Source organism: Diorhabda sublineata, chromosome 9 (genome assembly GCF_026230105.1).
Source record: "Diorhabda sublineata isolate icDioSubl1.1 chromosome 9, icDioSubl1.1, whole genome shotgun sequence".
NCBI lineage: Eukaryota > Metazoa > Arthropoda > Insecta > Coleoptera > Chrysomelidae > Diorhabda > Diorhabda sublineata.
The window spans coordinates 13,072,473-13,092,325 of NC_079482.1; the positions used below are offsets into that span (position 1 = coordinate 13,072,473).

At 30.9% G+C, this 19,853-nt stretch overlaps 1 protein-coding gene across 1 annotated transcript in view; it reads left to right on the plus strand.

The window, feature by feature from the left end:
• The window catches only part of LOC130448639 (uncharacterized), a 112,437-nt gene extending 96,421 nt beyond the window's left edge, over positions 1–16,016 (plus strand). Inside the window, exon 5 of the mRNA XM_056786088.1 lies at positions 15,739–16,016. Coding sequence (XP_056642066.1) covers positions 15,739–15,912 — 174 coding nt within the window. The 3' untranslated portion in view covers positions 15,913–16,016. The remainder of the gene's footprint in view (positions 1–15,738) is intronic.
• The last annotated feature ends 3,837 nt before the right edge of the window (positions 16,017–19,853 follow it).

Consider the following 19,853-nt stretch of genomic DNA (forward strand, 5'->3'; position numbering starts at 1 on the left):
TTTATCAAAATCAAACAATGGTAGATTAAAAAAAATTGATAATTATTGGTTATTATTATTCTAAGAAAGGTGAAGAAATATATTTTAATATCAAGATTAATCCTTTCATATAATAAGTATCAAAATTCCTTCATATATTTCGAATTTATTGAATCAAAAGCATGTAATATTATTATAGTGTTATAAATGTCAACATATCAATATTTTTGAATTTCTATATATGTTAAAACTATATTGCATGCATATATTCGTGTTACCAATTCATGACAAACTAAGCTTTCTTTTGTGTTAGCTGTTGTAGTTGATACTCTCCTTATTTGAAATATATCAATATCAGGAAAATTCGTCTGTTAATATTTTCGAAACTATACTCCTTTATTTACATGTACCGATACCTGAATTCTGTTTTTTCCCTATTATAAAGACATATTTCCCTAATTAACCGAATAAATACGAATGGTCGAATTTAAAAACTTTTTTTGGATTCCCAAAATTCCTGGGTTGTTTCTATTATTTCAAAATTTTTGATGTTGATAATTATAGTGAACAAAATTATCAACTATTTTCCTTTATCAACTACTTTTCTTGAAGAATATTGAAATAATTGCAGATTGTCGTCTGCTTGTTACTGTGTGTAGGATATTATTATATTTAATTATAAATATGTATAGAATTACGTATTACAGAGACTGCATATTGGTTTAAAGGATTTATTAACCAAAAAGTACAAGAATAGGGATATGTTATTGCGCAATATCGAAGCAACTTACAACTCATCGACAAAGTTGCAGTGTGCTTTTCAAGTAGTTTTGTAACGTAATTTTATTCAAAATGGCTGATAGGATCAGTCTTACTCTGAATTAATGGTATTTTTTTTCCTTAAAACATATTTAGCTGTTTCAAGTTTATTTCTATATTGAACATTACACATATTTCTTTAAACTGTTTCCTTCCAGTGGTGAACATCATAGTCTTGTTCTAATTGAAATACCGATCCAGATCTTTTTGGGATATCAACATACAGTGAAGGTATCCAAACGGTATAAGAAATTACAAAACCTGAATTCCATATTTGGTATGAGGTTCAAGCTTAATTTCCAATATTTTAAACGGGACAAGATTATCACATATTACTACTCCATAAAACGAAAATTCACAAAACACTAACATTTCCTTGCTCGTATTGTTAAAATATGTGAATGATTAAATATAAATTATGAGTCCTTATATTCGGAATATTTGATAATATCTTTCTCATCACTTCATTTCATTTTACAATGGCAATAATAAGAGTAGGAATCGACAGACTAAATCTTATTTCTAGTGGACATCTTCAATAATTCCCATAACTAATAATTTTAAATAGTATTTTATTGAACCATAAATTAGAATTTAGAGCGTACGAACATGGAGTCAGTAATTGAATCAATAAATGTGCTTTAATTTGGAAACCTTCATATAAAAATTTGTTAGTTACTTTTAAATTACTGATGAAATGAATATATGGTCAAAGAACAACTCACGTCTCTAGAATCCAGAAACATCTAAGAATTTAAATTACTATTTCCATTAGAGATGTAAAATTGGAAGGTGAGCTATTGTTATAAGGGTTTTCACAATGGAAGAATTTTGTTCTAAATAAAAATATTCACATCATTTCAGCAATTGAGAAATAATGATCACACCATAAATGATTTATTAACAAATTGTAACCCTTTAAAAAAAGAATTGACTACTTATTAACGAATTCCATGTGTTAAGATGTAATGCGAAACTATTCAGAATAATTGAGAAATTGAGAAAGTATTTAACTTTTATTTTGAAGCGTTTTGAGGTATGGAAAACTCAATTACTTCTTCCAACAGAATAAAGAGTTTACCTAATTCTGTAAACAATTTTTTAGCAAAAATAAGCTTCTGAATTCGTTTCATCCAGTTATCTCAGCAATTTCCTTAAAATCAGTTATCCATTTCCGAACAGGGTAATCATCCAAAGTTTGAACACAGTTTTCTTTTCTCTCCAAACGTTAATGTAAAAGAATCCCTGATTGATTTCGACTTTAAACCTTAATGCAGACCTGAATTATCATTATTTTCGTGATCAACAAGTTCTAGATCATTTCCCCTCCAGAATCAGTGCATTCATCTATATTTTCTTCTGTAATATCACGTCTTACACTAGCATCAGCATCTTTAGATCTAAATTTTTTAAGAACAAATCAAATCGTTTTACTTAACTCAAAAGTCAAAATATTACAAATCGAAGCTAAATCAAAAGGCTGCAATTTTTCACTTACCAACCTATCTATTTTTTAAACTTTTTCGCATACTCGTCCGCATTTCGTGTCATTTGAGATCGTGACTCTGATTCAAAAGCTAACCAAAGCAATGCTTTTACAGCCGGCAACTGTCCATGCTTTATGTTGAGTTGAATTTGTGCAATATGTTTTAAACGAGAAGTAATTTTTGATTAAAAATGTTCGAATAAATATAAGTAAAAAGAACTAACGGCTCAAACTCAAAGATAGCGAAACGCCTCTACAATATTTGAATGATTCCTACTCAACAAAAAATAGGTAAATTAATCGAGTCATATATATATATATATATATATATTAAAAATATATAACACGAATTTCTATCTTAATTTGTATCTACTTAATACTTCTTATACCCAGCTAGATGATAATTTCGTTTCAAGATTCTATCAATGCAATTCATCTTATTCTATAACACAATAAAAATATACTTTAATGTCTACTTCGAAACACTACAATCATATGAATATACACATATATGAATACATACTTTAAGTCTATACATTAATTTGTTGAAACGATCAAAATTTGTAAAAACTGTGAGTCGTTCGATGAATTGGAACAATATGGATCTTACCTCTTTCTGTGGGCTTCTAAGGATAAGGAATTCAGAATGTTACCATTTGTTGACGATGACAATTTTTGTAGTCCTATCTCACTGGTTAGTCCTGCGATTAATACTTCCGCATTGTAAAATAGTTCACTACTTGCCGCTCACCGATGCGGTGGATCAAAGTTACATTCCAAGTTCGTTGGCGGGCTTTGGTTTCACAATATTTGAAAGAGTCTATATATTTTTAGTTACAGTTACAGTAAATTTTTTCAAAATTTGGGTACTGTACATTTTACTTTTAACAACACTTGATCAATCCATTCAACTTAACCATTAACCGATCCCGTGAGGGATCCCAAAAATATAGTATAGGGTTCTAATTTAGCTTGTGTTGTCCGGGATATTATTTAGAACTAAACTGTGGATATGTTAGCTGAAAAGTTCATCACAAAAAAAACTTATAATGGTGTATCCACACGTCTAAGTTTCAGATATAAGGGACCCGATGTCTTTACATCTTTAAATAAAATACGATTATATCTCTTCTCAAACTCATACGTCTTTCGGATTTACAGTAAATTATAACATTTGTGCTCACGTCTTTTAAACAACTGATTCTCGCATGATTATCGTCTAATTATTAACTCCTAAAATGGATTCATCGCGATATCGTCGGTTGGCGCAAACATTACGCTGGGTACTTAGTTAAAAGAATAGAGATAAGAGAAAACGAATAAGATAACTAGGTGAAAAAAAACAGAACTAGAAAATTCATAGAAACATAATTTGCTCCACAAATAATAGAGAAAAGTATAATGTATCTAACAAAAGCGAAATACACCCTCAATTCTAACAAGAAATCTCGGGATATCTTGTAAACTTTTCCGAGATTAATTGAATAGAAGACACATTGTACATGAAAAAACAACTTACCACATGTCGGGGGGTTTACCATAAGGCTCAATTCTTGGACTTACTCTGGAGAACATCTTTTTATGATTCTGTTCTAAAGATCCAATATGTAATGAAAGATTTTGGAAAAACTATATGGGAAAACATGTCTGTTCTATTGTACAGACTATTGTAAGATTTCTATAAAAAGCATTACCAGCGGTTACTGAATAATCCAAGTCGTATCTTTCAAGACAGACAACATTGACCCAATGACCAGCAAAATGGAATTGTAGTGAATCTAAGGAATTATAACATAAAGCGTTGTTTCTAATATCAAAATATGGATTAAATGTCCGCACTGCAGAATTTCTATGTTCGGAATTGAAGGGACAGGGGTCTTTTCGTAATGATAACAAAATTATTATTATTTATTTAAGGACATCGTTGACATCTGCAGCGTCAAAGATATGAAGCACCTGACCTTCAATTGTCAGAACAGAAATGCATTTCAAACGAGGATGAAAACGAAGGTGAGCACGACACTGATAACAAATCAGAATAAAACTTTCATCATGAACAGAACAATAACAAAGTAAGTTGTGATATGGTGACAGACATAATTAACGAAATAATTGGGGATTAAGCCAGACAATATGAGTTTTAATAAACCATATAGATATATAGAAGCGCATGAGATCGATAATAGCTGTTAGAAAAAAGTTTCTGAGGATGGTTCTAGCGGTTCCTGTTTAGTAGGTAATATTCTTCTAGAATAACAGGAAGAGTCGACCCGCACTACCAGGAAACCTTTCTTATGTGTATGTGAAAACTATTGGCATCCCATTGAAAAAAGTCTGGATTATTGTATTATTCGAAAACATGGTTCTTAGGAGAAAATACCTAGTTTTCTGGCAATTGCTCTGACGAATGTTGTATTATATTTTTTCCGAAAAATATCACATAGGACATTATCGACGAAACAGCAGTAGCTCACAAATAAGAGTAAACACTCATAAAAAAATCCAGTAAAATAAAACTGATCCACTAAGTTCACCTATCGACCGAAGGTTCAATTAACGTCAATTTTATTATAGGAAAGTTCTTCCTCACATTCCCTTTCTGAATGTTTTTCATATTATTTTAGAATATCAATTTAGAAATAACCCGTAGATGCTTCGTACCAAAACTCTTATTTGCAATCCTCTAGATTTCAATCAATTAGGTGTGCCTGTCGAAATACAAATGATTGTGAATTGTAGGTCGTTTACGATACTATATGAAATTTTAATTAACTTTCACACACACTTCATTAGACTGTCTTCATTACTCACTGGCATCCTTCAAAGCTTTTTCCATTTTCAAAGTCTAATACATACCTTTTATGACTTTCTGTTTAAGTTATTGACATGAAATTACGAAAACCATAGATGCTTTCTTACTAGGGTGTAATACAAATGTGACTTCAAGAGAATGTATTGTTTAAGTTATTGTACCTATTCAGATTTCCTAGAGATAAATGTTTTAGTTGTTTCCTCTTTTTGCTGTTTTTGTTGTATTCCAAATTCTATAAAGTTGCTTAGCACACTTAGATTGACATTTAGTAGTACCTCAATTCAAATGCTAGAAATTGGAGAAATATCAATTTCTTTGTTTTAGTGAGCGGTTTGTTTCATTACAATGGTAAACTTTCAACAACGCTGGATTACATCAAGTGATTATTTCTGACAAAGAATTTGGTTTCTTATGAATATATGCTAATTTTCAAGATAGTGATCAATGTGTTCCAAGCTCCAACTGTTATACAGGGTGTTCCGGGACTTAACGTCAAAAATTCGGGAGTGAGTAAATGAAAATAATGTTGTGACATGGAAGAAATTTTCTCATATAACCACTCGTTCCTGAGTTAAAGTTGCGAAATCAGAAATTATATTTAAGTATATTTTCTAAATTATATATTTGAACATAATGAATTTTTAATGAGTCATTACGTATGTCGATGTAGTGTATTTGATGAAATAGATATTTCTGCACTACCATCTGAAGGTCAGGAAAGGCTCATGCCCAATGGTAAACAATACGTAAGGAACAACCTGTACAACTGAAAGATAATAATTTTTCAATCGATTTTTCAACAAAAACGCACTCTTTGTTTTACTCGATAAAATTTATGGTTAAGGATATATGTAAAATTTTGTTGGTTACCCTACAACTTATCAAATATAAACAAAAAAATTATTATAACTGTTTGAAGTTGGCACCTTGCACTTCTACATATTCCAATCCACCTATTAGGAAAAATGTTATTTGGATGATTTTTTATATTATATAGGAAGTGGGGAGAGGCTCCATCGTGCATGAATCATATGTTTAGAGGAATATCACATAACATAGGTGAGAAATTCTACGTATTGCTGACCATGCAGGTTATTATCAAAAAATATGGACAACAATAACACAAAATCGATTATTTGTTTGCATTATACATTGAGGATTTTCATCTACCTATGAATGTAAATTATGAGAACCGGAAACAATGGTAAACACAAGAAACGAAATGATCCATTGTGACGTTATAAGGCAGAATCTTGGAATGCTCTTCCAAGGTCAAAGAAATATTCTCCATATACTCCGGAAGTGTGTAAAAGGGCAAGTGCCCAATTTGGAACATTTATTATAGTTTTTTTGTTCTGATTTGATAAGTTGTAGGATAACCAACTAAATTATTTCACATTTCAATTTTTTCGTAACACGACAATCGAGAGTATTCAGTTCAATTGGAAACTTTTTTTTGTGTTTTAGTACCTTCTGTAAGTATTTTCAATAAGTAATTTAAACTTAAGATACATTTTTTCAGAATATCTTTTTATGGCGAACGGTTTTTTTGGCATGTACAACGATTAAATATATATATCTTTTACACCATCATTTTTATCGAGTTAAACAAAGAGTACCTTTTTGTTAAAAAATCGATTCAGAAAATCATTTTGTTTATCTTTTGATTGTACAGAATGTCCCTGCAAAAGTTACGAATTGTTAACCCCTGGCCTTGCGATAGTAGTGTAGAATCATTTATGCTACACACTACATGGACATATGTTATGATTCATAGAAAATTCATAATGTTCAAATTTATAACTAAGAAAATATACTCAAATATAAGTTCTGATGTCGCAACTTTAGAGGCCTATTTCGTTTAAAAAAAAAATTCACAGCATTATTTTCACATCACCTACACTATATAATGTACGCAGCAAATACTATATCAATACTGTTGGGAATTTGTACTCCCATAAATGTATAGGAATGAGTTATATTTTTTAAAATTATTCCAGTTTTATTTATAAAATTTTATAGGCAGTCTTCCATTTGCCATTGAAATTCTTTCTATTGGACAGTGATTCGTGATATTGATTGAAATATTTTACCAGAATTGAATTTATAGCGTATATCTCGAAGTAGTTAGACTATGAGCTCGTTGAGTGAGAATAAGTAAGTTTTGGTGACTTTTTGCTTTGAAAATTTTTCAAGGAAAGCCTTACATCGAAATCTACTTGTAAATTCTTATAAAACTAAGTTATTCTGCTTCACTGACTGCTTTCCGGATAATATGATGTATTTTTAAGGGTGTCTTCTATAAATTATAAACCAGAAGCTCAGTGATTTTGTATAAAGTATTCTATCCAAGTTTGTATGTATTTGATCAAATTTGGTTATATTTATTGTTATGGATTCCACGAAAAGCCGATTATAAACACATGAAATTTGTTAATTGATACATTCTACATAATCTATCTAATTAATTAGCCATGAAGCTGAAAATTTTAACAGCCTTCGGCTAACTGGTAGGTAGTGCACCTGTTATGGTATTTTTTTCAAATCAGTACAAATACAAAGCTACTTGGCTTTTTATTAAAACAGATGATTATTTTTATATAACCTCGTAATGAAAAAAAATTCTTTGTAGAGAATATGTTCATTACGAGGATGTGAGCATAAAGAGTGTGCGTTTTTACTCATATAGCTATTCCATATTATTTTTTGTAAAGTAGGTACTAATTGGAAACTGTGCTTGAAAATTATGCACAAAATCAAAATAATTCTCTGCATTACTTCTACTTTAGGGATAAATAGTTTGAAAGAGTATAGCTTTTTTCCAAGAATAGAGTTGGTGCCTTATGGTTTGACACTCAATTGGAAAAGAAAATTAAAATTCTAGAAAAATATCTATTCAGTTCTGTTTAACTATTAACTGTTAATAGTTCAATTATTCGACATAATTTTATTTTAGTATAAACTATCTCCGTTTTTCACTATTGCATAATCAAATCAGTTGAAATCAACTATTGAAATTAAAATCTCATCTGTACGGCATATTAACCAAATAGTTAAGAAAATAATATTTTTTTTAAATATAAGCATACAACTTTTAAATTAATTGATAAGAAAAAGATTACATTTGATCAAAGTAAGTCAATAGCAATCGTTAACAATTCTATAGAACATATCAATTCATTTATTTTATATATTGAATTTCAGTGACTATTTTCTACCCCACTAATAAAAAGCAATAAATCCTCATTTTATTAGATAAAAAAATATCTCTTTCTCTCATATCTAAATCAGGAGAGCAGAGAGTGAAAATGATTAGCGCACTTTAGAAATATGTTTATGAAAATTCGCCATAGGAGAGGCAGGGGGCGATTTTTGAGGTTCCACCCCCCGTGAAAAAGTGGGGGGAGTAATTTTGACGTTCTTAGGATCAATTTTACATATTTTGATCCCCCTGAACATGAATATGCTGTTACTTTCAAGATCCGACCTCGGGATGTGCCCGAATTTCAAATTAAAAATTCACCCATTTTCCGATTTTTGTGAAAAATACATCAAAATTGCGGTTTTTCTTCAATAGACTGAATACATCTTTCAGGATAGAATTTTCAATACGATATTCGAGTAGTAGAGGTCAAATATGACATTATACAGTCCCTGGCCAAATTATTAGACGCACTGTATTTTGTAAATAATTTTATGTTTCTTAAGAAGTTTTATGCAGTAATTGTATATTTAAACTACAATATTATTAATTTTTTATTTTTATTCTTAACATATGGCAACAGTATGTTAACAATGTGATACATGAACGTAAACAAGTACTAACCTGTGTATCTCGTCAGGTACGGGCGTGTTTCTGTGGCTTTATGGACTGCGATTGTTTGTTTAACAGTTTAATACTACCCAGTTATTTGTTCATTTTATATGTAGTGTTTGAAAAAAATAATTGGACTTTTTTCATTACGGGTAAAAAAGACGATCTTTCACCACGTAAAAAAGCTGAAGTGAAGGCCCTTGTGAATGCAAAAACCGCCAAATTTCACGAAGATTGAAGGTTTTTGAAGCTAGTGTACGACGCATAAAAACGAAAATTGAGTCAGGAGAGGAATTAAGTCCAAAAAGAAAACAAAGATGCGCTAGAAAACCAATTTTCACTCCACGGTCCGAGAGATTTTTTAAGAAAATTTGTCTATAAAACAGATTTGTTAGAAGAAATATGATAAAATCACAACTCCAGGATGCTAGCGTAAATGCTTCTGAATGCACTGTTCGAAGAAAATTGAAAGAGCTAGATTTTAAAGCCTGTCGCCTCGCCAGGAAGCCCTAGTTAACAGCTGCAATGAAAGCAAAGCGCCTGAAGTGGGCCAAACAATGGAAAGACAACGATGTGGACTTCTGGAGATCGATAAGATATTGTAATTTAATCAAAACTTTACACATTCACATCATTTTAAGTTAAGTAAAGCAAAGAAACATGGAAGTTTGTATATTTTTTTCTATTTATGACAGGTCTGCTTCAGTGACGAAAGCACATTCGAAATTTTGCAGAATAAATCTCTATATGCGCGTCGTCGTTGTGGAGAAAAGTTTCAATCTGACTGTGTTGTTCCAACGGTTAAACATCCCTCCAAAGTGATGATTTGGTCAGTCAGTCAGCGGCAAGGGCACTGGACGTTTGTACGTCTGAACAATGAGGCAAGATCAGTACAAAAAAGTATTACAAAATCACTTGATTCCGCAGCTCAGAGAATGGTTTTCAAGTGGAGGACCATTCACTTTCATGCAAGATGGAGCTCCCCGCCACACTGCTCGATCTGTCAAAGCTTTTTTGGCAGAAGATCTGTGGGATTGGCCGGGTAATAGTCCTGATATGAATCCGATTGAAAATGTGTGGGAGCTAATGAAAAGAGAAGAAGAAGAAGAAGAGAAAAGAAAAGATTACCAACAAACCCAACTTTTAGAAATACAGGAGACAGTACAGTCTTGCATTGATAGCATGCCGCGCAGAATTAAAGCTTTCATAGCGGCTAAAGGTGGTTCAACTAAATATTGACTTTTTCACTTTTCTGTAAAATTTAATAAACATATAATTTTCTAAATTGATGTTGTTTTATTTATGTTAATAAAACGGTACAATATCACTCGGTAGTTAATATTTTACATGAAATCTTGCAGTGCGTCTAATAATTTGGCTAGGGACTGTAACGTATAAATAAGCTCGATATGTCGAGGAGGGAGGACCGCAACCGCAAGTTGCCTAGTTTCGAGGAATTTTTTTTTCTATATTTTTTTAAATATTTTCTTCTCTGTACAAAATATGACAAACTTTGAAACATTACAAGGAGCCACAATTTTTATTTTTTTCAGAGCATATTCGATGAACCTTCAGTATTGGAATCGATTTCAAAATATTCATCATAATAACATCTTCTCAAAACCATAATTCAATGTGAAGGTGTAGTGTTATACTGAAGGGAAATCTTTTTCACCACTTTGCAGGGGCGCGGGAAAAACAAATTTGAGAACAAAATTTGAATTTTTTCTAATAGAAAAGAACTTAACTTCTTTCTTTCGAATTTTGATCTATTTTTTCTTATACTTTTTTTAAGTGATGGGGAGATACGAACGTCTTTTCAAATTTATTCCCCTTCCTTTCAGAAAATTGACCTCTGCGTCCATCACAAAGTTTAAAAGCTTCACATTTACAAGCTTAAGACATTGCATTGGAATGAAATAAATTCCTTGAAAATAAATAAAATATATGTAGATAATATTTTTCGTGTAAATACCGAAGAACCAAGGCTTATCATGAGGCTTAGGAGTTGCCCCTCCTGTCCCCATCATTCCTTCTTCAAAACAAGAAATTAACTCCCGCAGACTAGTGTATTCGTGAAAACGAAGGACATTGTGAATACCTACTAATTGAATTCTATTTTGTTTATTAGCCTTTTTTGAAATATTCATCTTGTGATTTTTTGTTCAATTCATACATTTATCATTTCTCCATACCAGCGTCGGTTATTACTTCATAATTATCAAATAAAAATATTTTGAAAACGGTACACAGTATCGAGTTTTATCAAGAGTACCTTTTTGATGCAAAATTGAATGATGTGCAATTTCAATTGAAATTTTGCTTAATAAATCCAAATTTATTGGATGTATCAGTTTCCAAAACATATTCGTATAAAATTTAAATACAATGTTGTCAATGGTTGTGGCAAAATCTTAAAAAATGTGTATATTTTTTTTCTTCAACGCCCTTATCTTCAATACGGATGCCATTTCGAAAATTTTAAACTGAACAAAACCCAAATATTTTTCAGTTTACTATCTATCCTAGAGAAGAGATCATCTTTTTTTGGAACACCCCGTATTTAGTTGATCATACAATTATTCTGATCACCCTTTGATTTTTTTGTCCATCTTAATTTACAGTGCTACATTTTTTATTGAAAACAAAATAAAACCAAAAAAATCTATTCCAAATTGTGCACCAAATACTCAATAAATCTTAAATTCTTAGTTTCATGGTGGTTGAATTTATTATTATAATTATTGGCAAAGGCTTTTTACACTCTACATTGGAAGAGCTAACGAAACTATTTGATCAGTATAACTTTGTTCAATTGTCAATTCAACTCTGGAAAAAGAAACAAATACATCCAATATGTTCAATAGTATTTAGTTTAGATAATAGAAATAATGATGAGACTTGCATTGATTACATCAGTAAATAATTAGAAAGAATACTGTGAACAAACAAAAAATCTGTATCTGTATGAGTTTCTTCAATCACCCCAAATTCTTTCAGAAGACGGTTGCCAATTCACATGCTTTCTTGATACTGGCAGAAATGTTGCATGCCAGTAAATAATATCCTAGAATAGTGAAGAGATATTGTTGTTATTTTGTAGTCACTTCATATTTCGTTCTCCTAGTACGTCCTTACGCATTCATAAAGACTCTTCTTGGATATGCTTCTTCCAGCAGGTTATCTTCTTTGAACGGCTTTAGTTGATTTTAGAGGAATATTTTTGGTTTTCCTTCGAGGATTTTGCACATACGATCTAATACATCATTGATCCATTTCTTGATTAATTGTGGACAATCCCATGATTTTTGTAATTTTGGAGAGAGTCCATTTCTTCTAGTAGGGTTGTGTAACCATTTTTAGTTTCTTCTTTAAAACCGCCGTCTGTGTCTTCCAAAACTTATCGTTTTTTCATTTTGTCGCTGGCAACTTGAATATTTGAGATAAATAATTCATGTTTATCTTCCATTCACCTACTCAATTGAATCACATAATTTACTCCCGCTTATTCTTCTCCAGGCTTGCAGCTAAGTTCTAGTTCACAAAGAAGCCACATTTCACATCTAAACAGGATTGTGTCACCTATGAACTCACTAATAACAGATCTACAAGCTTTGGGGGCTGAAAATTACTTTAGACAGGTATCATGCAATAGCCCTGTTCATTTTTTTGACTGTGGATGTAATGGGGTTATACTGTTCCTCCTCATTCCCAACTCAAAAATTTCTTCGAACACATGCCTCTCAAAATGTCTTCCTTGATCGCTGTGGATGCATAAATTCTTTCAACAATACCTCCTGACTCGGGATCGTGTAATTTTCCAGCCACTTTATAAAATAATCCCTTACGATTTACTACCGCTTTATGTCGTACGAAATGATCGTACGAAATTTAGAGGATTTTTTCTTGGCAGGGCTACCAGCAATATTCTATTTCATGGGTGCCTTTCTCTTTCCATTACTCGTAGCACGAATCGCACATTTCTTAAACCAGTCCTTCACAGCAAAGGAGTTATTCAACCAATAACACGTTCCGAAAATTCAGTCTACTTTCGCCCTCGGCATAACTAGTTTTCTTCTCTTTTCCATAATCGTTTTCAAGAATTCTTTCAAGAGGCCTTCTTCAATGAAGTACCACTGAGCCTATTTTGTCTTGAGTACCGTTGACGTACTAGCTTCGTTCTAATTTCGAGAGAACTTTACTGAAGTATCTCATCACTCTTTTTTGTCCTTCTTGCATCTGTGAGAGCACTTCTCCAATCCCTACGCTGATTGCATCAGTATTAAGTCTCCCTCTGGTAATTGATAAACCTGAAATCGGCATCGTGGTTAAGTGTCTCTTCAAGGTCTTGAATGCCGTTCGATAGTCTCCAACCTAGTGAAGAACTCCCCTTTTCTGTGAATCGAGTCAATGGCTTGACAATATCTCCAAATTTCATTACGATCCTTTGATAATACGTGTAAAATCCAAGAAAACTCCCAACTTTATGCTTGCAGTTAGTTGCGAGCATTATTGAACGGAATTTTCTCTTGATCCACCACCACTTCTTTATTGCTCACTATATAACCTATATATTTGACTTGTTTTGAAATGTCTGACTCTTCTTAGAGTTCAACATGAGCTATTCAGCTTGGAGTCCTTTGAATACATGTTCTGGAACCAAGGTAGAAAACAGCTTGCTGCCAGCTAAAGTATCCATTGTATCATCAATTCGGGTTAGAGGATAGCTGCCTTTCTTCTTATCGTTGTTCAACTGACGATAGTACAGAAAGAATCTTGTAGTTCTATCCATTCTCTTCACAAGCACTACTGAAGATAAGCATGGACTCTTTCAGATGGTAGTATTACTTTATCCTCTTCCATCTCGCGAAGTATCTTTTCAGATTCCTCTCTCTTCACTAGTGATAGTCTGTGAGCTGATTGTCTGGGTGGGTCTCGATGCTATGAGAGCAATTCTCTCATTCTCCTTATGTCAGCTCGATTCAAGGAAAGACCAGCTTCCGATATAATTTTTTTCAAATCGTTCATGAGAATTGTCAGTTATTGTTGTTTGAGAGACTATAGACGTTGCTGATACACAGGTCTCCTTCTTGATGGTAGTCGGGTCAGCGTTTACGTTTATCATAACCACTTAGTTTTCCTTCGCCGACGTAACCAATACATCTCCAATTAGTACTCCTTTACCACCCTTTCAGTCGTAGCTCTATTGCTTAATCATAATCGATGTACCTTGTCCCATAACCTCCTGTACCGACGTTACTATCATGATTTCGCTCCGTGCAGATAAAACAGTACTCGTATCTTCATGTACAGCCGCCAGCACCATTTTGCTCTCAGATGAATGTAGAAATACCTCTTAAGGACCGTAAATATTATCTACATAACACTCTACATTCAATACATTCACTTCTTTATCTTAATATATTTTCCATGGATCAAAAGTAACCAAATTTGAGATTTTTCGATTTTTTCAAAAATCATATTTCTAAAAATATCAATTTTATCGTGATAAATATGCCCTTTTTTATTTGTATTACAATAAAGAATATAAAAAAATAGCTCCGATCCCTTGCAGTTGTTTAAACAACTTCGGTTAAACAATAAGGCACGAGATTGCCTCATAGCACCATTGATGTAGAATAGTTTTCGGTACTCATACTCCGATTCCTCCAGGACTAAATAATATTCAGAAAACAAATTATCAATAGTATTGACAGGGCATTTTGCAAAATTGTTCTGTTTTTTATTCCTACACATACATTTCTAGCCACTTTTCAAATATAAACCACTTATTTGTTTAAAAAATTTTTTTTCTGAATTTCTTAATATCTTTATTGCTCAAGAACTTTTTAAGCATAGGAATAATTTGATTTTATGTAAATATTTGGATGTACCAGTTGTTTACTCTTAAATAAATCGTGAGACTATGGAAGAGCATCGTGAAAGAATCTGTAAAATTGAGTATGACTTTTTCTTCTGAGTATTGATCCCCATAAAATAAAGCTGCATTCAAGCATATATATCAGATTTATTATAGATTCTTGCTATAACGATAGTAGAAATAGATTCTTTTTCAATGTTATCCATCTTAAAGTATTAACAATTGGAACCTGAGATATGTTCTGCTCTCTCTGGCATTTTTTTCATACTATCTATAAAAAACAGTTGATATTGTTAATGGATATGATTAACACTTTTTAAAGTACTAAATCTTATGTAACTACATTTCCCCTCTTCAAAGAGTTTGGTTAGTCATTTTATTTATAGAAGGTCTGTTAGGATAACTGAGGAACTAATGTTAAACTACAGATAATGAAAATGATTCAATTTTTTTTTCTAAGGGATAAAATATAATGATAATTTACGATTGCAAGGGACAGGTGAACTTCTAGTGATTAGACGTAGAAAATTGATACGTTTGTCAATAGTATTACTTGTTTTTTTTTGTCTATATCATTGACCAGAAGAATGATCTCTACGACCAAACGCTACTGTCATCTGATTAAATTCTTTGTAAACTGTTAACTTACATGTATTTGCACTATGTGGTGGTGGAAATCAATAAATTATGGAATGAATAAAATTTCAAATAATTGAATAAATGTAGTAGTTACTAAATAAGCAAGTGAATATAATAAAAGGGTAGATATATGTGAGAATAAATCATCCCATCAGTAAAAATCCCTTGATATGGATTATATGTTTCTTTTTATTCATGTGATGATCTTTTCTTGAAAACATACAACATAATTTTCCTATTTTCCTATATCATTTTATTAGAAGATTTGATTACAAGTTGATTTTATTTTTAATTTAATATTTTTTCAGTTAAGATATCCAGAATACATCCAGGATTCTGAGCCACGATTAAACTTAGCTGATATCCTCTATTCTAACTCAAGGTTTCAAAGGAATCTAAGAAGTAGTAATAAAAATAACGACAACCGCAAACGTGGCAGTAGATGTTATTTCAACGCTGTCAGTTGTTTCGGAAAAAAATAATTGAATTATGTGAAATTATTCGCTATCAGATGCTTTTCAAATTTCATTTCAAACTCTATATAATTACCATAATGTAATAATGAAAGAATAAATATTTTAAATTGTGAATTGTTTCATTACCAATAGAAAGCTATTGTCTACAGAATCATTGTTAAGTAAAAGATGGTTCCTTATCAAATACTATATCATGATACAACACAGTGTTTTACAAATACAAATTTCTTCAAGTGTTGTATGAAATTATATTTTTCAAAATAATCAAAATTCTAAGCTCGATTATGACCAAATTATATACCATTCTCATTAATTTCGTATTAGAAAAGTTAAAATTGGAAAAAATTGAAAGTAGACTTCAAGAAAACTTTATTAACAGTTTTAACAAACAAATCATTCTCCAAAGTTGTACAGGATTGTTTATTATTTATTATTATTATAGCTTATTCAGCAGCGAAAGTTTGCTTATAATTAAAAACCGGTGAATTTAAATAAATTAGAATATTAGTTATGAAAGTGGTGAATAGTTAATTATATAAGTAGTGGATAATTATTATTATTTGAGTTAGTTAAGTCTAGTGTGAGTATTACCATTTTGTGTATATATGAACTGCCCATTAAATATTAATGTAAAAGTTGCATAAGTATCACGACATGTTATCCAATTTGCTTTTTGTAGTTGGTAAAAATAAAAATTTTATATTTGGCATTGATGAACAAATACCTAGGCACATCCCAATATATATCAAAAATCGAAGACCCTATATACGTTATATGTGAAAAATTGATTGAAAATATTTTACGGTGAACCTACGCTTTTTAAAAAAATGTTATTTGAAAAATTATAGCCTCATATTGTATTTTTAAGGCAGGGAGTAAGATTAGCATAATTTTTTTACCGTTCCTTGATCCTCAAAATCAACTATTTCGTTCATTTTGCCTTCCGGGTACAAAAATGATTTTCTACCTCTTTTTTCATAAGAAACGTTAACATATTGGATTCTCCGCAGGAAAATAAACCGAATACAGAATCTATTGAAAACATATTTCTCTTTCGCCTAACCGCTGGGTATACTGTGATGAGTAAAAGAAGCTTAAAATAAATATTCCAATAAAAGCCCTAGTGAAAACAAATTCAACTTTTATATCAAACGATTTCGCGAAATCAGACCGTTCTATTCTATCCTATGTTACATATAGGTAGTGTTGAGCATTATACGGATAAATTATAATTTCAAATAAAGAATTTTCGAATTGTCATAGATACTATATGGTCTCTGCTAACTTTTATCATAACTCGGATAACTCCAAGTACCATTGAAAATAAATATACTCAAATTGCTATCTGGTGTATTAGACTTCCATGCGTAGATTTCTCTTTCTCTTACATAAGCAATTTTTAGCTGCAGTGATTTATGTAAATAGGGCGGAATGTTTTTGCAGTGCTATTTACTAAGATAGAAAAAAACAAAGTATTTTTTAATCTAGTCTAGTGTGCGATACCAAAACTATTCTAATTACTTACTTCTAATTAATTAGTTTTTTGATCTAATGATGTTTTTTGAGGGAAATTACTTTCCGATCAGTGACTGCATGGTTTATCGATATTCTAAATACTTCATACGGTAATTAAGAAATTGAATTTGAATTTCTAGGATATGGCCTCATTGAATAAGTGGTTATTGTATACGCTACATCTCTAACCAAAGTAAATGGAAGCAAGTTTCTTGGACTATTGTCTATTTTAGATTATTCAGTACATGCAAAGAATTGGCTAATGGTCCTTTATTTCATCAACTTTTGGTATAAACTCCAGTCAATTGGCCAGCAACTCCAATATCTCTTAAAACAAGGAGATATTCAAATGTACCACCTCAGTTAAATTAGAAGTAAAGGTTTTTTTGGTGGTGCCCAAAATATTCAATTTATAATATGAGATGAAAAATAGCATTATTTAGCATACGAAGGTAGCAAGTTTTGGGATATGGCCACTCTGATGTGAATATGTTAAATCTGGCATTGCCATCATGAAGTTCGAAAATTTTAATGGTGAAAGTACTTAGATCGTGTTATACGAATGCTATCTGAGTTTTTTACAGATACTTAATCACCAAAACGCGAAGTTTGTAATGTAAAACTTAGTGCTAAACATATACTGAATAAATACAATACGAGGACACAATAAAGAAGTACGATATTTCAGTGAATGTAATGAAGAAGTGAAAACATTAATGTAGAAAATATAATTATATGATGGGTTATTTAAAGGAAACCAGCTTATATTTGTTATTGTGAATATTTTTTGATTTTTTTGATTTTAGTTGTGCAGTCAGTGAAGATTTTCACCACCGAATTTTTTGAAACAGAAGCGACGTACTTGGAATTTGGCACATAATTAGATAAAAATCGGGGATGAGAAATTATTATTAAAAAATAATGAAAAAAATCAACAGAAAATCAAATTATAAATAAAAAATATTTAAAGAATTTTCTCGAGATATCAATAGTTTTTTAGTTATTCACAATTGAAAACCTCATTTTCAAACATTTTTCTGGAGTAAATCAAAAACTACGCAATTTATTAAAAAAGTGTGACAATTATAGCTCATGAAAAAACAGAACAAATATTGTTTTATAAAATGTTCTACGTCGAATACAAAGCAATATGTGATTAGTGAAAGGAAGCTTATTTTGGGGAGATTATTCTAATCGATGGGTTTTTTGTAGTACTCAAAAAGACCTTTAAAATGAGCACTTATAAAGTGATTTGGACCAAAAAAAAATTGGTCATTCATATTTTTTAAAGAAACATGAGCAGTTCCAGCTGTACCATTTCCACCAGAATTAAAATTGAACGTAGACCTTTTACAATTAGTTTTATTTTAGTCTTATTTATACGATCCTGCAGTTAGATCGATTTGGAATATGTATTTTTTGAAAAATATACGGTAAAAGTTAAAAACGTATTTTTCATTTTTTTTTTAAATTGCCTTAATTGCATAATAACTCTGAAACTAAGGAAAATACGTCAAAAATTATGAAAAACAAAAATTTAGTATTTTTCCCAACAAATATTTTGGTTTTATTATTTCTGTGACTTGAAAAATAGAGGAGTATCTACTAGTGGAAAAATTACCTGTCTCGAACCTTTGAACCTTTACCTTGAAAGGCTCAAAATATTTTTCATTTACATGAGCTTATAACTCTTGAAATTTCCTTCAAAATGCTTTGTTATATAATACTATAGTTTTAGAATTTATCGAGTTATGGTTAAAAACCAATGACATTTTTTTGTAGCAAAATAGGTTTTCTCATTTTTGGAATAAAATGTTATGATTTGAGTGCGCGTAAACGTTTGGAAACGTTTATATAGGCAGATACATATATGTGTATATGCATATATATATATATATATATATATATATATATATATATATATATATATATATATATATATATACAGTGCTTTTCAGATAAAAGTATCCACCTTTAATAACTTTTGTAATACTGGTATTTAGAAAAAATCCAAAAACACGTCAATTTATGTTGGAAGGGGCAAGCATTATGGCTTATTTAAACTTACTGGAAAAGCCACCCCCTCACCTCTAGCAGCATCCCCTTTATTTTTTTAAATTACTTTTCATATTTTTTATGTAAAATTTGGATACTCCTCTTTGAGCTGATTTCAAAAATGTATAATACTTGTAGGTTAAAGTGGTTAGTTTGTGAGATAAACAATTTTTCTTTTAAGAGCACAAATTTTACTTATTATTTACTTTCACCTTATTTGCCTGTACTAAAATGGGTTGTACAACAGTTCAAACTCTTTATTCTTTTTAACTGTGCTATTTATTATGAAGTTACAATAAGTGTTCAAAATGAGTACCATTCACTTTCATATAATGGTATAATCTATTTTGAAATGCCTCTCTGACATTGCTTAATAC